Source organism: Podarcis erhardii, assembly GCF_964252035.2.
Source record: "Podarcis erhardii genome assembly, chromosome: 15".
Taxonomy (NCBI): Eukaryota; Metazoa; Chordata; class Lepidosauria; order Squamata; family Lacertidae; genus Podarcis; species Podarcis erhardii.
The window spans coordinates 1,250,622-1,268,133 of record NC_138505.1 but is presented as its reverse complement, the minus strand read 5'-3'; the positions used below and the strand labels follow the sequence as shown (position 1 = coordinate 1,268,133).

The 17,512-nt window shown below is 47.0% G+C and overlaps 3 protein-coding genes across 3 annotated transcripts in view; 2 read left to right on the top strand and 1 right to left on the bottom strand.

The window, feature by feature from the left end:
• METTL25B (methyltransferase like 25B) overlaps positions 1 to 17,512 on the top strand; it is a 492,409-nt gene that overhangs the window by 217,258 nt on the left and 257,639 nt on the right. The gene's annotated exons all lie outside the window — the stretch shown is intronic.
• Positions 1 to 17,512, top strand: part of LOC309329710 (vomeronasal type-2 receptor 26-like) — a gene marked incomplete at its 5' end in the record, with an annotated part of 190,674 nt that overhangs the window by 102,131 nt on the left and 71,031 nt on the right. The window lies entirely within an intron of this gene.
• LOC309329715 (vomeronasal type-2 receptor 26-like) lies at positions 6,805 to 12,879 on the bottom strand (the record flags this gene model as incomplete). The annotated part of the gene is made up of 6 exons (XM_081840728.1): positions 6,805 to 7,706; positions 8,586 to 8,712; positions 9,301 to 9,528; positions 9,934 to 10,800; positions 11,199 to 11,490; positions 12,623 to 12,879. 6 exons carry the CDS (start codon positions 12,877 to 12,879, stop codon positions 6,805 to 6,807), a joined length of 2,673 nt encoding a protein of 890 aa, XP_081696854.1.

Sequence of the window (17,512 nt, the reverse complement as noted above, 5' to 3'; positions counted from 1 at the left end):
GGGCCTTTGCTGTGGTGGCTCCCCTACTCCGGAATACTCTTCCCAGAGAGGCTTGTCTGGCATCATCATTACATGTCTTTATTTCTGTCAGGGAACTGACATCAGAGAGAAAAGCAGAGGCAGGGCTCCAGAGCGATGCCGGAGAGGGAACCAGTCAGGGGGAAGGAATTCAGCATGACACCAATAGAGAGGAGAGGGAGAGGGAGGAATCGGTGTCAGGGCTCCGAGACCCTTCAACCGAGACCAGCGGAGAGAGTGCTGGCACGCCCTTGCCGTCCCCTTACCTGCGCAGACGCGTTCTGCGCAGGGAACATAGGCGGAGACTTGGGGTCAAACAGCTTTTATGCTAGAAGAGATTTAAGAAACGCCCACTGAAGGATTCTGCAAGTGACTAACAGGTCACGGAGGGCGAGCTCTAACCCTTAACATGGTTGAGCAAATGATCTAACTGAAGTGGAGGCAGTTTACACACGAGTAACCCACCCGTAACCATCACAGCAATCCTTCAGTGGCTTGCTGTTATTCGTGAGTAAGCAGTGGAAACATGAGCCAGACTGGAGGCGCCGGGGCAGCGGAGCCAGCTGCGGGGGCGCAGGACCTGGTGAAGAGGAACCAGGAGCTGGAACGGCATGTAGCACTGCTGATGGCGCGGCTGGACGAGAGGCGCACCCAGGACGCGCAGGTGAGACCCACCCCAGTGGCAAAGAAGGTGCCCGGACTGGTACACAAATTTGGGGGAAAACCCCAAGAATATAATGGATTCCGGACAGAAATAGAGTATGCACTGCAGCTGCAGCATGATGACTTTGCTGACGAGGCAGCGCAGGTGGCGTATATCGTGGGGCACCTTGAGGGCAGCGCGAGGGAATGGGTTAGACCCCTAATGGCCGCGCACAACCCCGCCATGAAGGACGTCCGGAAGTTTCTTCAGGCGATGGACGCTATGTATTCAAGCCAATTGGGGGAGAGTGTGACCCAATGGGAGCTGTTGAGATGCAAGCAGGGGCACCTTTCTGTTAGAGACTACTGGTCCCGCTTTGCGATGCTAATACACAGGCTCGAATGGGATATGGACAGCCCGCCCATACGGATGCTGTTTGAGGAGGGGTTGTCCCCAGCCGTTAAAGATGAGCTCTCCCGCGCGCCCCGCCCGGAGACTATGGATCAGCTGACTAAAGCGGCGCTGGTGATAGGCTCTCGCCAGGAAGCGCGCGCTTTGGAAAGGCGGGAAGGGAGAGGGGAGCGTTGCCCTGACTACCGCATTCCTGAGATGCCAAGGCAGCCTTCCGATGACGTGGTGCCGATGGAAATCGATGGGCCACGCGCACACGAGGTTCCGAGCGCCCACCAAGGAGGCAAAAGGGAAGGAAAGGCTGGGAAAAGCACCAAGAAATGTTTCCTCTGCCAACGGCCAGGACACTTTGCCAGGGTCTGTCCACAAAGAAAGGCTTGGCAAGGGATGGTGGGAGCCGCTGGAAACGAGGAGGAGGGGGCAGAGGAAAAGGTGCAGGGAAACGCCAGCGCTTGACTGCCCACAGGGGGGCGCAGCAGCCAAGCGAACAACTAAGTGAAGTGCCCCAACCTGACCCACCCAAGGTTTCTATAGCGATAGAGGTGATGCTAGAACTCCCAAATGGACACCCAGTCAAGGTGAAGGCAATGTTGGACTCAGGCAGCTCCTGTAATTTTTTTAGTAAGGAGTTTGCACTGGAGCACCAGATCCACTTGCTGCCACTGGATTTCCCACTTCAAGTGACCACGATTGATGGCAGGGAGTTGCTGGGGGGGGGGAGGTGACACATCAAACCCCGCCAATGAGAATGAGTGTGTCCAGGCAAACAGAAACCATTGCCTTTCACGTGGCCACACTGGCGGGACCCCCGATAATACTGGGGATGAGCTGGCTAGTGCTACATGATCCAGTGGTGGCGTGGCACCAACGCACAGTCACCTTCGGGTCAGCGCACTGTTTGGAACACTGTCTGGGGGGGGGGGAGAAGCCCAGGGTGAGATTGGCCAGAGTGGCAGCAACCACGCTGAAGCAGAATGCACAGGTGCCGCCACAGTACGCGGACTTACAAGAGGTCTTCAGCGAGAGGGAAGCGGACAGGCTGCCGCCACATAGGCCCTTCGACTGCCAAATCAACCTACTCCCTGGGGCGCAGCTGCCGGTGGGTAAGCTGTATGCCATGTCCGACAGAGAGATGCAGGAGTTGCGAGACTTTATAGACAAGAACTTAAAAGGGGGGGGTTATAAGAGAATCTAAGGCAGTGGGGGGCAGCCCTGTGTTTTTTGTGGATAAGAAAAACTCGGATCAGCCGAGGCTTATCGTAGACTATAGAAAATTAAACCTTGTATCGGAACCCGTGACCTTCCCAATGCCCAGAATTGATGATATTCTAACCAGGGTAAGGAAGGGTAAGATTTTTACCAAGCTGGACCTTAGGGGAGCCTACAATTTGATTAGAATGAGAGAGGGGGACGAATGGAAAACCACCATGTTCACCCCCCTAGGGGCCTTTGAGTACTTAGTCATGCCATTTGGATTACAGTCGGGCTCCGCCTGCTTTCAAAGCTTCATGCACCATGTGCTGGGCCCCCTGCTGTACAAGAACTGCGTAGCATTTCTGGACGACGTCCTGATCTATTCGGACAATGAGAAACAGCATGTCCAGGACATCAGGGAAGTGCTGAAAAGGCTACAAGAGCACCAACTGTGGGTCAAGCTGGAAAAGTGCCAGTTTCATGCCAAGGAAGTGGAATTCCTGGGATACAGGTTGTCAGACAGAGGCCTAGCCATGGACCCCGGCAAGGTGCAGGTGGTGCTGGAATGGAAGGCCCCCAAAACCCGGAAGGATGTGCAGAGGTTCCTTGGGTTCAGCAATTTCTACCGGAAATTCATCAAGAACTTCGCCCACTTAACCGCACCCATCACAGATTGTCTCAGTAGCAAAAAGAAGTTCATCTGGACGGAAGGTGCCCAACGAGCCTTCGAGAGGCTGAAGCAGGCGTTCGCCTCGGAGGAACAGCTCCTGCACGTGGATCTGCAGAAACTGATTAGGCTAGAGACTGACGCGTCGGACAGAGCGATAGGAGTGGTGTTACTCCAGCCGGGACCGGCCCAACACACATGGAGGCCATGCGCCTTCTTCTCAAGGAAGCTGAATGAATCGGAACAGAACTACACGGTGTACGATCGCGAACTGTTAGCTATTTATGCCGCATTTCGCCAGTGGAGACATCTCCTGATAGGGGCTCAGCACAAAATCCAGGTTTGCACTGACCACAAGAACTTGGAATACTGGAGGACAGCGTGAGTACTCAACCAGTGACAGATTCGGTGGGCACAGGAGTTCTCCAAGTTCTTCTTTGAGATCAAGTATGTGCCAGGAGAAGAGAACGTGAGAGCAGACGCACTTTCCCGGAAACCGGAGTACACGGAAGGAGAAGGACCACCGGAGGCTCGACATGTGTTCCCTGAGGAACGATGGGTTTGTGGGGGGGCATTGGTTGGGAAACGAGAACTAACCGAGTTGATACGCCAGGACGAATTTGCCCAAACCAGAATCAGGGAACTAAGGGAAAATGGGAGAGACCGGGGAGACTTTGAGGTAATGGAAGGGTTACTGTATTACAAGGGAGCAATGTATGTGCCCGGGGGGGCCCTACGGGAGAGGGTGCTCAGACAGCTTCACGACAACCCTACAGCGGGGCACTTTGGGCAACACAAGACTATGTTACTGGTCACTAGGGAGTTTTGGTGGCCGAAGGTGAGGGAAGATGTACGAGAGTATGTACGGGGGTGTGACTGCTGCCAAAGAGCCAAGGGAGAGCGGACAGCCCCGGCAGGGTTACTAGAACCTTTGCCCACGCCAGGAAGACCCTGGGAGGTGGTGTCGATAGATTTCATGACAGATTTGCCCAAATCAAGAGGTAAGACAGCAGTCATGGTAGTAGTAGATCTGCTAACCAAGATGTGCCATTTTATAGCATGCTCTCATGCGGTGACAGCCGAGGAAACCACACAACTGTTTGTTACTCACATCTTCAGGTTGCATGGGGATCCTTCGAGGGTTATCTCTGATTGAGGGAAACAATTTACCTCGAGATTCTGGAGGAGGCTTATGAACTTATTGCAGGTGGCGGTGGGATTCTTGACGGCAAGGCACGCAGAAACAAACGGGCAGGCAGAGAGGGCGAACAGCATATTGCAGCAATATCTCCGCTGTTACGTCAACGAGAGGCAGAACGACTGGGTAGATAAGCTAGCACTGGCCGAGTTTGCATATAACAATGCGGAGCATGTGTCCACGGGGATGAGCCCGTTCTTGGCTAATAATGGGTGTCACCCCAGGGCCTTTCCCGGGAGGGGCGAGGAGGGGTGGAGCGTGCCTGCTGCAGAGCAGTTTGTGGAGGAAATGGAAGCACTGCACCAGCAGCTTAAGGTGAATCTGGAAAGGGCCAAGGAGGAGTACAAGAGGCAAGCAGATAAACGTCGCCGGGAAGGGGAGACCATTAGGGTGGGGGACCGGGTGTGGTTATCCACTCAAGGATTGCCCTTCAAGGGTGGGTGTAAGAAACTCAGGCCGAAACGGCTGGGACCATTTGAGGTGACGCACCAAGTCAACCCGGTGGCATTCAGGCTCAAGTTGCCAGACAACATGAAAATCCACCCAGTATTTCATAGGTCACTGCTCTCGCCGTACAGAGGGGAGCGGAGGGTCCGGGGGGTAGGAGGAGAAGGGCTCAGACACCCACCACTGGAAGAGAGGGAACACCACCAACAGATAATGGAGATCCTGGATTCGCGATGGCGGGGGTGGCGGGTGGAATACCTAGTAGCTTGGGAGGGGAAACCCGAGTCAGAAAACACGTGGGTTCCAGAAGGGGAAATAGGTGATGGGTATCTAGTGGAAGAGTTCCACAACAGGTATCCGAGGAAGCCCAAACCCCTGGAGAGATTCTGGGAGGAGCAATTTGCCACCACCGATGAGGAGGAGGAGGATTTTGTGGGTTTTCCAGCATCCCCAGAGGAAGGAGGGGAATCGTCAGGAGAGGAGGAATCAGATTGGGAAAGCCCTCCCGTCAGAAACCGGAGCGGGTGGGAAGCGGGGTTTGAGTCCTCGGACGATGACGGCAGCTCCTTTCGAGGGTTCCCTGCATCGTCAGCTGAAGATGGGGACAAGGTCACGTCACCGGGTCAGGCCGGGGGTGGAGGGGGTCCTGGGGGGGAGGTGGATGTCAGGGAACTGACATCAGAGAGAAAAGCGGAGGCAGGGCTCCAGAGCGATGCCGGAGAGGGAACCAGTTGGGGGGAAGGAATTCAGCGTGACACCAATAGAGAGGAGAGGGAGATGGAGGAATCGGTGTCAGGGCTCTGAGACCCTTCAACCGAGACCAGCGGAGAGAGTGCTGGCACGCCCTTGCTGTCCCCTTACCTGCGCAGACGCGTTCTGCGCAGGGAACATAGGCGGAGACTTGGGGTCAAACAGCTTTTATGCTGGAAGAGATTTAAGAAACACCCACTGAAGGATTCTGCAAGTGACTAACAGGTCACGGAGGGCGAGCTCTAACCCTTAACATGGTTGAGCAAACGATCTAACTGAAGTGGAGGCAGTTTACACACGAGTAACCCACCCGTAACCATCACAATTTCGTTTAACATCTGTTTACTAAAGGCAGAAATTTTGCATGCATTGTGTGATGTAAGAGTTGGAGAGACAAAATCAGCCTCTAAGTGTGATCCAGCTCTGGAGTTGAGTGATATTTCATTTTAGTGGGCAGACATGTCTGCTCAGCTTTGTCAGTCAAAAACAAACCCTTGGAAAGAGGTTGGTTTATTCAGTTGAAACCTTGTGATAATCTGGATCGTTTTACATCTCCGTCAACTTCCATTCATCTTAGTGAACAAGAAGAGGGCCTAATTTCCCAGTATGAGAAGATAAATACATTTACCTACAGTAACTCAAGATGGGGGAAAGGCATTTAAGATGGACAGAATCCATACCCTCATTTTTAAAAAAGTAAAAGCGCCTCTTTGAATATTTCCCATAATCTGACCCATTCAACCACTCCGTGTCTCAAAACCTCTGAGCTGAGAAGAGATGATCATAATTTGTGTGGCACAGTCAATCTAGTTAATTTTGTTTTTGCCCCTCAGCTTGCTCAAAATCTGAGGCATAGGATGGCGCTGTGGTCTAAACCACAGAGCCTAGGTCTTGCTGATCAGAAGCTCGGTGGTTCAAATCTCCATGATGGTGTGAGCTCCCATTGTTTGCTCCCAGCTCTTGCCAACCTAGCAGTTCAAAAGTACATCAAAGTGCAAGTAGATAAAAAGGTACCCCTCCATGGGGAAGGTAAACGGCGTTTCCATGCACTGCTCTGGTTCGCCAGAAGTGGCTTATTCATGCTGGCCACATGACCGGGAAGCTGTACACCGTCTCCCTCGGCCAGTAAAGTGAGATGAGCACTACAACCCCAGAGTCTACCGCTACTGGACCTAATGGTCAGGGGTCCCTTTACATTTACCTATGATGCTCCTATAGGATCAGGCACTGTTGGGAATTAGTTCACATAACAAATGTTTTAGTTTTATACAATAAAATGGTTTGTTGAAATAAATCTTCAAAAAGAAGTCATGCCTCATTTTTATGTGAGTACAAGGCCAACATGAGATGGGGTCAACTGAATTTAAGGAGGAAATGCATCAAACACTCATATGGCAATTCCAATGACATTTCTATTGCTGTCATATCTGATGAAATATGTGTAAGAGTTAAATAAAGAGATTGATCTGCATTACTTTATTTTTTCTTCCTTATCATTTGTTCCCTGCTGTTCAGCTCAGGCCTCAGCACAATAATGTAGCATTTGGGGGAAAAGATGCAACCCAGTAATCCAGCACTGGAGGCCAAGATGGAGAAGATCTCCACAGCCACCATGTATTTCCCTTTGGTGCTCAAGTAGGTTGGCACAAAGGACAACCAAACACTGCAAAACACCAACATGCTGAAAGTGATAAATTTGGCTTCATTGAAACTGTCAGGGAGTTTCCTGGAAAAGAAAGCTACTATGAAGCTGGCGGTGGCCAGGGAGCCCATGTAGCCTAAGACGGAGTAAAACATGGAAGCTGAACCCTCGTTACATTCAAGTATGATTTCCCCAATCACTGAATGCGTGTCCTTATCTGGAAACGGTGGAGAAGTCCTTAACCAAAGAGCACAAATGGCAGCTTGGATGAAGCAGCAGAAGAAGACAATCGAATTGGTCAGTCCTTTCCCCACCCATTTCCTTATGCTGGATCCTGGTTTGGTGGCCATAAATGCCACAACCACAGTGACCGTCTTTGCCAACACAGTGGAAATGGCCAAAGAGAAAACAAGGCCAAAAGCCATTTGTCGGAGAAGACAGATCACCCTTCCAGGCTGTCCAATGAAAAGCAAGGAGCACAGGAAGCAAAGGAGGAGGGAGATGAGAAGGATGTAGGTGAGGGTCTGGTTGTTGGCTTTGACTATGGGAGTATCCTTGTACTTCAGGAAAATGCCAAGTACTAAAGTTGTGATGAGAGAGAGAGAAATAGCAAACACCACTAAGATGATCCCCAAATTTTCTTTGTAAGAGAGGAAGCTCACAATCCTGGGAACACATTGAGTTTGGTCCTTGTTGGGATATTGGTCCTCTGGACAATTGATGCAAGCGTCTATGTCTGAAAAAGGAAAGAAGTGCTTAAGTATTTCAGAATGTTGACCAGCATCTATCTAAACAGAAACAGCTATTTAAGTATGCCTTTACACTGGGTAATGCCATTCAAAAGCAGTGAGCCACAAGAAGGTTTGAGGATGTCTGTTCTTGTCTTCTTGCAGTTCATTGACAAAATCTAGGAGAAGTGAATCTCATAGAAAGTTTGTATAGAAAGTGACCCACAGTACAAGTTAAAACTCACCTTAGTTGCTCGCTACACTTTTGCTAAGGACCCACCAACTACTCCTAGAAGGTTGCACAGAACAGGATGAGGCCCTGAGGATGCGAAAGGTTTCTCACCCTGGCTTTAGAGTTGGCTGGAACCAGGAGAGGACCATCTCATTGCTTGGGAAATTGCTGGCAACCGAGGGGCACTTTGCTCATTTTTCCATCTCAGATAGACTTCTAATCATCCATCCATTCGTTCATCCATCTACACTGAGTTATTACATTTTATCCTCACAATGTCCCATGAGTTGTGTAGACAGCAAAATTGAGATCAGTCTAATGTAGGGCTGCCATACGTCTGGGTTTTCCTTGACACACCTGGGAATTGGGCTGCCAAATGGCATCCAGGCAGATTGTTGCTGAATAGGCAAATTGCCTGGACAAACCTGAACGTATGGCAAGTAGGGAGGTTATTGTTGTGTTGTTGTTGTTTTAATCCTTTAAAAATCCTAAAAATCCCAATAACAACTCAACAACAACAAAATTGTTCCTGAAAATTCCTTTAGTATTAGACTGCTCTGCATTCATCAGCATTCTCCAAACAAAGGTAATAAATAGCCTATTTATATATATATTAAATCCCATAAATTAGGTCATGGGAATTCCTGCCTCCCACCTTTCTGACTAGAGATCATTCCTTCAGGACACGGAGCACAATCATAGCAGCAAAACTTCTCTCCTTCCTTCTTTTTTCTACTGAAGCCAGGGTTGCAGTTGTCATTGCACACAGAAAGGGGCAGCACCTGTGCAATATCATATAAATGAGGAACAATAGATTAGCCCTTTTCAGTCCTTCACCTCCATGTGATTAGACTCATGTGAGGGGCAGAGAGACTGAGCATGAACCGGTTGGCTCAGCAACAAAATAAAAAAATTCCTTCCAGTAGCACCTTAAAGACCAACTAAGTTAGTTCTAGGTATGAGCTTTCGTGTGCATGCACACTTCTTCAGATACTGAAGAAGTGTGCATGCACACGAAAGCTCATACCTAAAAACTAACTTAGTTGGTCCTTAAGGTGCTACTGGAAGGAATTGTTTTATTTTGTTTTGACTACGTAATATTCCGTGACATTTTAGCAAAATAAAATACTTTATTTTTCAGTGCTTTGAAACTGGCTTACATGACAACACATTTTCACAAAGAAATTAAATGGCACAGATGGCCAAAAGGACTCCTTGCGTTAATTTAAGGTTTGAGATCAATTTATGAGGTCAAGGATCATAAAGCATTAAATCTACAATAGGGCACCTCAAGAACTGACGGAATGGTGAGCTGCCCAGAAGGGAACATTCTCCTTTTATATAGCCAAGCATCTGCATTTATAATTCACCTGATTAAAACTTGGATGCCACACGATTTGCACATTATTGATGGTTAACTCTTTGCCTGGAGGAGCCTGAGGCTCCAGTCGTCCAACTTTCAATCTAGTGAGTGAGCCATTGGGGAAAGTGATCCAATTGGTAACATCAAAACCTGCAACGAGTTCTCCATGTTCATCAAAGTGCACCATATGTCCAGCGCTGCTGTTGAAGACAAGGCTCTTCAGAAAGGGATGGACCTGGAATATTGAAATATTTACATGGAAATAATGATAGGAATAAGTGTGCTTAAAGCATATATCGTGATGCAGTATATATGGTGATGCGGTATTTCAACATGTCTATCATCATCATCATCATTATTAACATAAAATGAAGTACATGAAGAACAATTGTTGTAGGGGATACATTGTTTGAAAATGTCTAGTAAACCAGATCGGTAGTTGCGTTCCTATTGTGGGTATTTGGCAAGCTAGCATGACAGTGATGTTGAGTAAATGTGCACCTGGTCAGGCAGGCTAATACCTGTGGCTCTTGCCACCAGACACGGCTGGAGCTCATTGGGACTGGTGAGGTGAAAAGCCAGGAGATCAGTGGTAGATGGAGGCAAAGCAAAAAAGTTGCTCATATAGAGTTGTCATTACCTGCCACGGTTGAACATTCAGAAAGGCAAATCTCTCTCCTCTTGCCAGTCTGCTGTGTTTGGAGCTGGATTTGTATATGGAGTTCAAAGCATGTGCCACAGCGTAGACAGCTTTGTAGACATTGTAGCTGTGACCAGTCATGTGTTTTTCATACAAAACCCCAGGAAGGTTCTCCAGTTTCTCCTCCAAAGTGCAGGGTTCTTTCTGTGCAGCCTCCACCTCCTGTCCGTTAGATGCTTTCAGGGAGCAGGTGAAAGTCTGTTCCCAGACGTCCTGGATGAAAACATCCTCTTTGTTCCAGAAGGGTCTTATCGTCTGAATGAACTTCTGGAACCCTAATGGCTGACTGGAGTGGACAGTGAAGGATAGAGTACCATGGAACATTTGTATTTCCCAGTCTTTCTGAATAGACAGTGAATCAAAATCCCAGTGAGATGTAGCAACCCACACTTTACCCAGAGGTGGCCATCCCATTATTGGTCCTACAAATAACAATACTCTTAAAACCTGGAAGGATGGAGGTTCCCCATAAACCACAAATACATGAGCTTTTGTCTCAAACGCAATTGCATAACTTTCCCGATTCTGTAAAGACAAGCGTATCATCTCATCCAGATAATTCCATTTTTCCAACCTTAGTATGAAGTCATAGCAGATGCCATGCTCAAACAGTAGTGGTAAAATTGTCTGGAGAAACTGGTCCCCTTTGTCATTATCCACAGCACAAAGTACAATCCATGTCCATTTGAAATATTGAAGTAATCGCACAATTCCTATGTGCTGTTTGGCTTCATTTGGGACCATCTGGTATAAAAATGGGTATAGCTTGTTTGCATCCTGTATCGCCAAAAAGGATCCATATGTGAGCTAAAATAGAATGTACGAGGTTTTGTTCTTGTTTTTGATGGATTATGAGAGATTGTAAAACTATAGATTTCACAGGTACTTCAAAAGCATAGCTTTCCCAATAAATGTCTGCAAAGCTTATTCTAGAAGAAAACGTCAAGTAAAAGAAAACAGTGTGGAAGAATACCCAGTAATCTACTTCATTATTGATAATTTCTTAGTGTTTCTCCTATTGTTTTAAGAATATCTACAGATAATCAAGTTTTTACTGATACTCAAGTTTTCTGTACAATTGGCTCTCAGCACTGCTTGGACAATCCCAATCCAAACTGCCCTCCTGAAAAAACTTTGCAGGAACCTTGTCAAGACTGTGTTGAAATCAAGATAGTATTTCCCATACACCCATGCTCCCAATTTACCTGTGGAATCTTGTGGGTTGCTGAAATGGTGGCCATATTGGCAGAGATTTCAGAGATGCATCCTCCAATGAGAGCTATCAGATTGTTCCACTTGTGACACTTGAAGTTGGGGACAAATCTATGCTGTGTGGAAAGCAGGTTGAGCGTGGCCTTGTAGGTCATCCTTGCAGTGTAGTAGCTGTTGAGGACGCGGAACCCTAGAGAGATGTTGGATAAGACTTTGGGATTCTCATTGATTTCTTTGACAGCAAATGCTAAGGCCAGGATGTGCTGGTAGTTCTTTGGCACGGAGCTGTAATAAAATTACAACAGAATGGACTAAAATGAGGATGAGGATGAAGAAGAAGAAGAAGAAGAAGAAGAAGAAGAAATGCTCCCTGCATTTAAGGGAGTTTCTCTTTGTACCAGTAAATAAAAGCAGTTGAAAGTCAATAGGTGTGGCCTTGCCAACACAGTGCCCATAGGTGCAAGAAAGCCATAGAGAACATCACCTGAGGCCACAGAACCTCTGATCCCTTCCCCTGCTGACTGCATACTTCACCATGAGATGTTGTAGGTGGTTATGCCTCCCAGAAGTACATATAACTAAATAATGACATGGGAAGAGGAAAGCTCTTTGCTCTGAACATTTTTCCAGGCTTTGATCTTCACCTGAGCAGTGGATCAGAAAATAGAGCACTATGTGGGCAGAAGTGGAGCAATCTGAGGGGAAAGTTCAGGGAGGAAGTGAGGAGAGACAGAAATGAGCAGGAATTGTGTTCCACAGAGAAAGAGTTGGAAGGTCCACATGTAAATGCATTCACATCCCTCAAGGTTGAGAAGGAACGAGGTATGTACAGAACAGAAATAGTGGGGCAGTGACAAAGCATGATTCACCATGTGAAAATGTTGTAGAAGGCTTACTAAATAACCAAAAGAAGCATTGAACTGTTTATATTAGTGGGGCTTGCAAAGGAAAACATAGTAGCAGTACAAACAGTTACAGTAATCATAGAAATTAATACATTAAGCCCACAATCTGTATTCAGCTTTACATGGCTGGCAAAACAATAAAAATTGAATCCAAAGGGGATGAGCGTCTGGGAGAAAAGACTTTGGGAATCCCATCTGCCACTGAACCCAATTTGTTTTGGCCAAATACAATGTTGGCTTTCAGCATGATTCCCGGAACGTGACCCTCGTGTAAACTGGGGGTTTCCTGTCTTTGTCTCTCTGTCTACCCATATCCACTCTTGCCCCTCATCTTGTCATGCTGAGGTTGAGCACTTCAAACCTCTCCATAATACTGAATTTTACAATTTTATTGGGTTTCCATGAAAAAGTACATGAAAATATAAATCATAATATTGCTTAATGATGCGTTTTCAGTCTTTTCGGTCTGATTATATTATACACAGAAAGAAGGTGAATAAATAATGTCTTACATAGGTTCATCAATCAGTATCTGTGAAGGCTGTTCCATAAAAGACTGGATATTAGACAAGTATATGACTTGGGAAACCATCTCACCAATTACAAGGTCTCCTGGCTGGTAAAATTCGTGAGCAATAGGAAGAGGATCATCATAAATGCTGCAGTTAATAGAATGTGCCTTACATATGGTGTGAAGCAGAAGTAACAGCAGAAACAGCACCAGCAGGATCCTGCTCAGAAATCTTCCATTCCCAATGTAGAGTCCCATGTTTCCACTTTATGCGGATGTTATCAGTTTGGCTAAAGTATCCTTTGAATAGAGGGCTGTTAGGTAATCTATGCACTAGCCCTTTGGTCTTTGAGTTAGCCAGCATATTTTCTTTTTCTTCACACATTATTCCCAGAAATGACTGGGAATGCAAATAATACAATTGTAGCTATTATTACTTCTTTTTAAAACAACCAACTGCAGCTGTTTAGTTATAAATTTCACTTTTCCTTGAAATTGATGACTGCATGGAATCATATCCAAACATGTAAAAGAAGAATGACGATACAAAAAACTGCAGAGCCCTGGCTGTGCCTAGATATAGCCGTGAACAATAGGAAGCTGTTATGCCTTTTTAAAGATGCTATTGTTTTTTAATCCAAGCAGAATGTGTATATCTACTATGTAAGAGGATGGAAGCCAGTAATTTTGACAATGATGGAAATAATTCCTCGGTGTGTTCTTCGTATTTGCAGTTGCATCATGCCTGACCAAATTGCTAAAGCCTCTCCCCCCTGAATTGTGCAAATATGATTGTCTTCCTTGAGAGATAATTAGTAGGCAGCATTGCTTAGTCCTGAGCAAGAGTTAAGTTTACCCAGAGATCATTCTTAGTTGGCACAAAATGAAGGTGTGGGTTTAAACGTAGAGTCAATTCCGAGAGTCCGTGAGATTCAGTCCCATTCCATCATGTCCCCCACCCTGAAGATGGGTTCATCTCCTTCATCACATCCCTTCCCAGTATTGTTGGCACCCATATTGTTATCAATAACACATTGATATTAGGGGTGCCATATTTCTAAAAATAAAAACCAGGACACCCCAAAAGTTGTAGAGTTGTTGTTTTTTTGTTTTTTGTTTTTTTTACTTATGCAGTACAGTGGTACCTTGGTTTACAAACTTAATCCATTCTGGAAGTCCGTTCTTAAACCAAAGCATTCTTATACCAAGGCGTGCTTTCCCATACAGTGGGAGACTCAATTTACAAATGGAACACACTCAACAGGAAGTGGAACATGTTCTGCTTCCAAGGCAAAGTGAACAAACCAAAACACCTACTTCTGGGTTTGCAGCGTTCTTAATCCAAGTTGTTCCTAAACTTTGCTGTTCTTAAACCAAAGTACCAATGTACTATCATTCTGCAGCGTCCAAACCTAGCAATTGGGAATAGAGCCTAGCCCAAGTAGCTCACAGTCAGAACTGGACTTCTGTGTACATGTCTGGGAAAAGTAAAATCCAGGATGCCCCAAGCTTTTTTAAAAAAAAAAAAACAAAAAACAAAAAAAAAAACCTTATACATTACAGTTGTTCCTTGGTTCTTGAATGCCTTGGTACTCATACGTTTTGACTGCCAAACGCTCAAAATCTGGAAGCAAGTGTTCTGGTTTTTTAATGTTCTTTGGAAGTCCAACGTCCAACATGGCTTCCGTGATTGAGTGCAGGAAGCTCCTGCAGTTCCTGCAGCCAATTGGAAACCATGCCTTGGTTTTCGAACCATTCCGGGAGTTGAATGGACTCCTGGAACGGATTAAGTTTGACAACCAAGGTACCACAGTCCTATCATTCTGCAGCATGCATCATGAGCAATTTGAAAAAGTCTAGCCCAAGTAGCTTACAGTCAGAATTTGACTTCTGTGTACATGTCTGGGACAAGGAAGAGGCTGATTTTCTGAGGTCACCGAAAATTCATATCTGTAATTCAGTTTATTATGTTTTTATTACTGATGCTCCATAAAATGTGTTCTTAATGTTGGACACTGCTGTGGGATATTTGGATAAAAGTCAAATAACAAACAAACAAACAAACAAACCAAAACACTCTCCCACCATCTGCTGGTGTGCCCCTCATTCCTCTTTTCTGTAGGGTTCAGGTGCATCATCTCATTCTCCCTGGGAACTCACTGGCACATCTGAACCAAACAGATTGAATGCCTTGCACATCAGCTGGTGTAGTGTGCGTGTGTGTGTGCGTGTGTGTGTGTGATGCTTTCTGCAGCCAGTTGCGTGCTGAGGTCCCCCAAAACACCCTGACCCCAATAACTCACACATCACACGGAATTTTTGTTTAAGGTTTTTGGCATAATTTTGGTCACAACTTTATTAACATACATAGATGTGAGTGGTTGCTTAGGCATTGGTTATGACTATCTGTCCCCCCACCTTGGGGACAGAACTGACTCCCGGATTCCAGCAAAAGTCAGTGAGAGGAAACAATATTGGGGAGAACTGGAGCTGCGACACAGGCCCTCAGCTTCTCCCCGCATGCTCCCAGGGGCTTGTTGTTGTTGTTGTTGTTTAGTCATTTATGTCGGAAATCAAGCCCATATCAGGAGAAACTGGCAACTCTCCCAGGCACCCGGCTTGATCTCCTGTTGACCTCCCTGGCTGCATTCCCCAGCAAGATCCAGGCTAGGTCGCAATAGGCGATCCTTCTCAGCATGATAAGAACACACACCCTCTTTCCTGCCCCCCCCCCCCGGCAGGGGAAAGAGATAGACAGAAACGTATTTACATGCCTTTATTTCTGTCTTTGCAGCGTTACAAAAAACATGACTGCTCTCTTCAAACTCCAGCAGTCTAGTGGCTAACACTTCCTGTACTTCCTGTACTTCCTGTACTTCCTATACAGCTCATATTACACTCTGAGCTAATTCCGGTGCTTCGCGCTGTGAATTGACTATCCCTCTGTTTCCCACGGGCAGTCCCAACATTCCCATTATGTTTTGCTTTCAAGCTAGCAGTTTGCAGCTGCATTGCTTCTATATCGTAACAATTTAGTCGTGTCCGACTCTTCGTGACCCCCTGGACCAGAGCACGCCAGGCACTCCTGTCTTCCACTGCCTCCCGCTGTTTGGTCAGACTCATGTTTGTAGCTTCGAGAACACTGTCCAACCATCTCGTCCTCTGTCGTCCCCTTCTCCAAAGGGGCTTAAGCGGCCCAAACCTGATTCCAGGGGTTTGGACAAAGGGATGGTAAGCCCCTGAATTCCTTTAATGGAATTCCCTTGCAGCAGCAGCATTGGAGGGGCAGGCCCAGCCAATCCTTACCCCTCCAGCAACCAATTTTAACCAATGCCTAACCGCCAAGCTTACAAGTTGTGACGATTTGCTACGCAGTAGGCAAAAACCAAATGGCACCAGCCCAACAGCCAGATGGGCAAAATTCCTACCAGGCCCCTGCCCCAATGGCAGCTGACCCCATGACAGGCATAGCAATGTCAAAGCGCAAGCCCAAACAAGGGGGAGCAGGTGGGTGATCCGGTGCCCACAGCGAAAGAGAAAGCAGATCGCTGTGAGCACAGCTTAAATAATCTCTGTTCCCACCCCCAAACTGGCAACATCAATTTTACCCCAGCAACTCGGGCAACCAGTCCTTTCCAGGCCCATTTAACCAAACTGCCTGGCAACAGTGGGGTGTCTTGCCTGGCCCCGACCGCAACACATGCTCTCTATTAATGAGAACACGCTTTCCCAGGAGGGACTCACTGGCACCCCAAAACCAAGCAGGATTGCGGCCAGCTAATGCATGCAGAGTTTAATCTTACTTTCTGCAGCATTTGGTCATGCCAGCCAGTTCTCAGCATGACGTAACCAGGTACAATGAAACTCCCTGCAAGTCAGCTGATGTTGGGGGGGGGAGGAGAGTTCCCCCATCACCTCCAGCCTAACTTCCTACAATGCACTCTGCCTGCTCCAACTAAGCCTGCCCATCCAAGCTGAATCCTGTCACACACACCAATTGTCCTGATTTGAACAGGACATCACTGATTGACAGAAGCTGCCCTGGCTTCTTATGTCAGGTGGAGTATTCCAGGAGGAGGTGGGGAGAAAGCCCAGCCAGCAAAGTTGAATAAACCCTACAGTTTAGGGTTTTGAATCAATAGTCAAATAGTGGATCTTATTCTGATTGCCCAAGCTAAAAACCTTGCAGCCTTTGCTGTCACCTGCTCATCTTGATCTGTCAAGAGAAAGAACACTGTGGCAGTGTCTAGGCGACCCAGAATGGGCAATAAAAGAGGGGTGATAACCTCATTCCTCAAGTCTTTATACAGAGTGCAAGCCAGAAGGGCATGTGCCACCGATTTGGCACTGCCATCTCCACAGGGACATAAGCATTTTTCGTGTGGAATCGGTTGAAATTGTCCCTCAAGTCCAGCCGAGGGCATGACATTCAAACTTGCGAGAGTAAAAGCACGTCTATATTTTAGAATTGCTAGATTATGCCAGAGAGTTGAAATGGGAAGGTGGAAAATAGTCATGCCATGGGCAAAAGTAAAGGCAGCGGAGGGATGATGGTGGGCCTGAGTGGGGGGGGGGTCAGTGGCATGGTGGTGGTTCGGCGTGTCCCAGAGTGTCTGTTCTGAAGGGCTCATCACACAATCCTCCAATGGTAGACAAGCCAGAGGGATAAGTGAGTGGAACCGTGGATGTGATTTTTACCTTTGTAGAGTAGGCCAGTTCCTACAAGCACCCCTCTCTATTGTCCATCCAGACAAGGAAGAGGCATGATCAGAACTCAAGTATATATCTAATGCTATCTAATGCAGGTATCTAATGCTATCTGATGCAGGTATCTAATGCTAGTAGGTCTGCTTAGCCCCACTGAAATTAATGCACTCAACATAATCATGCT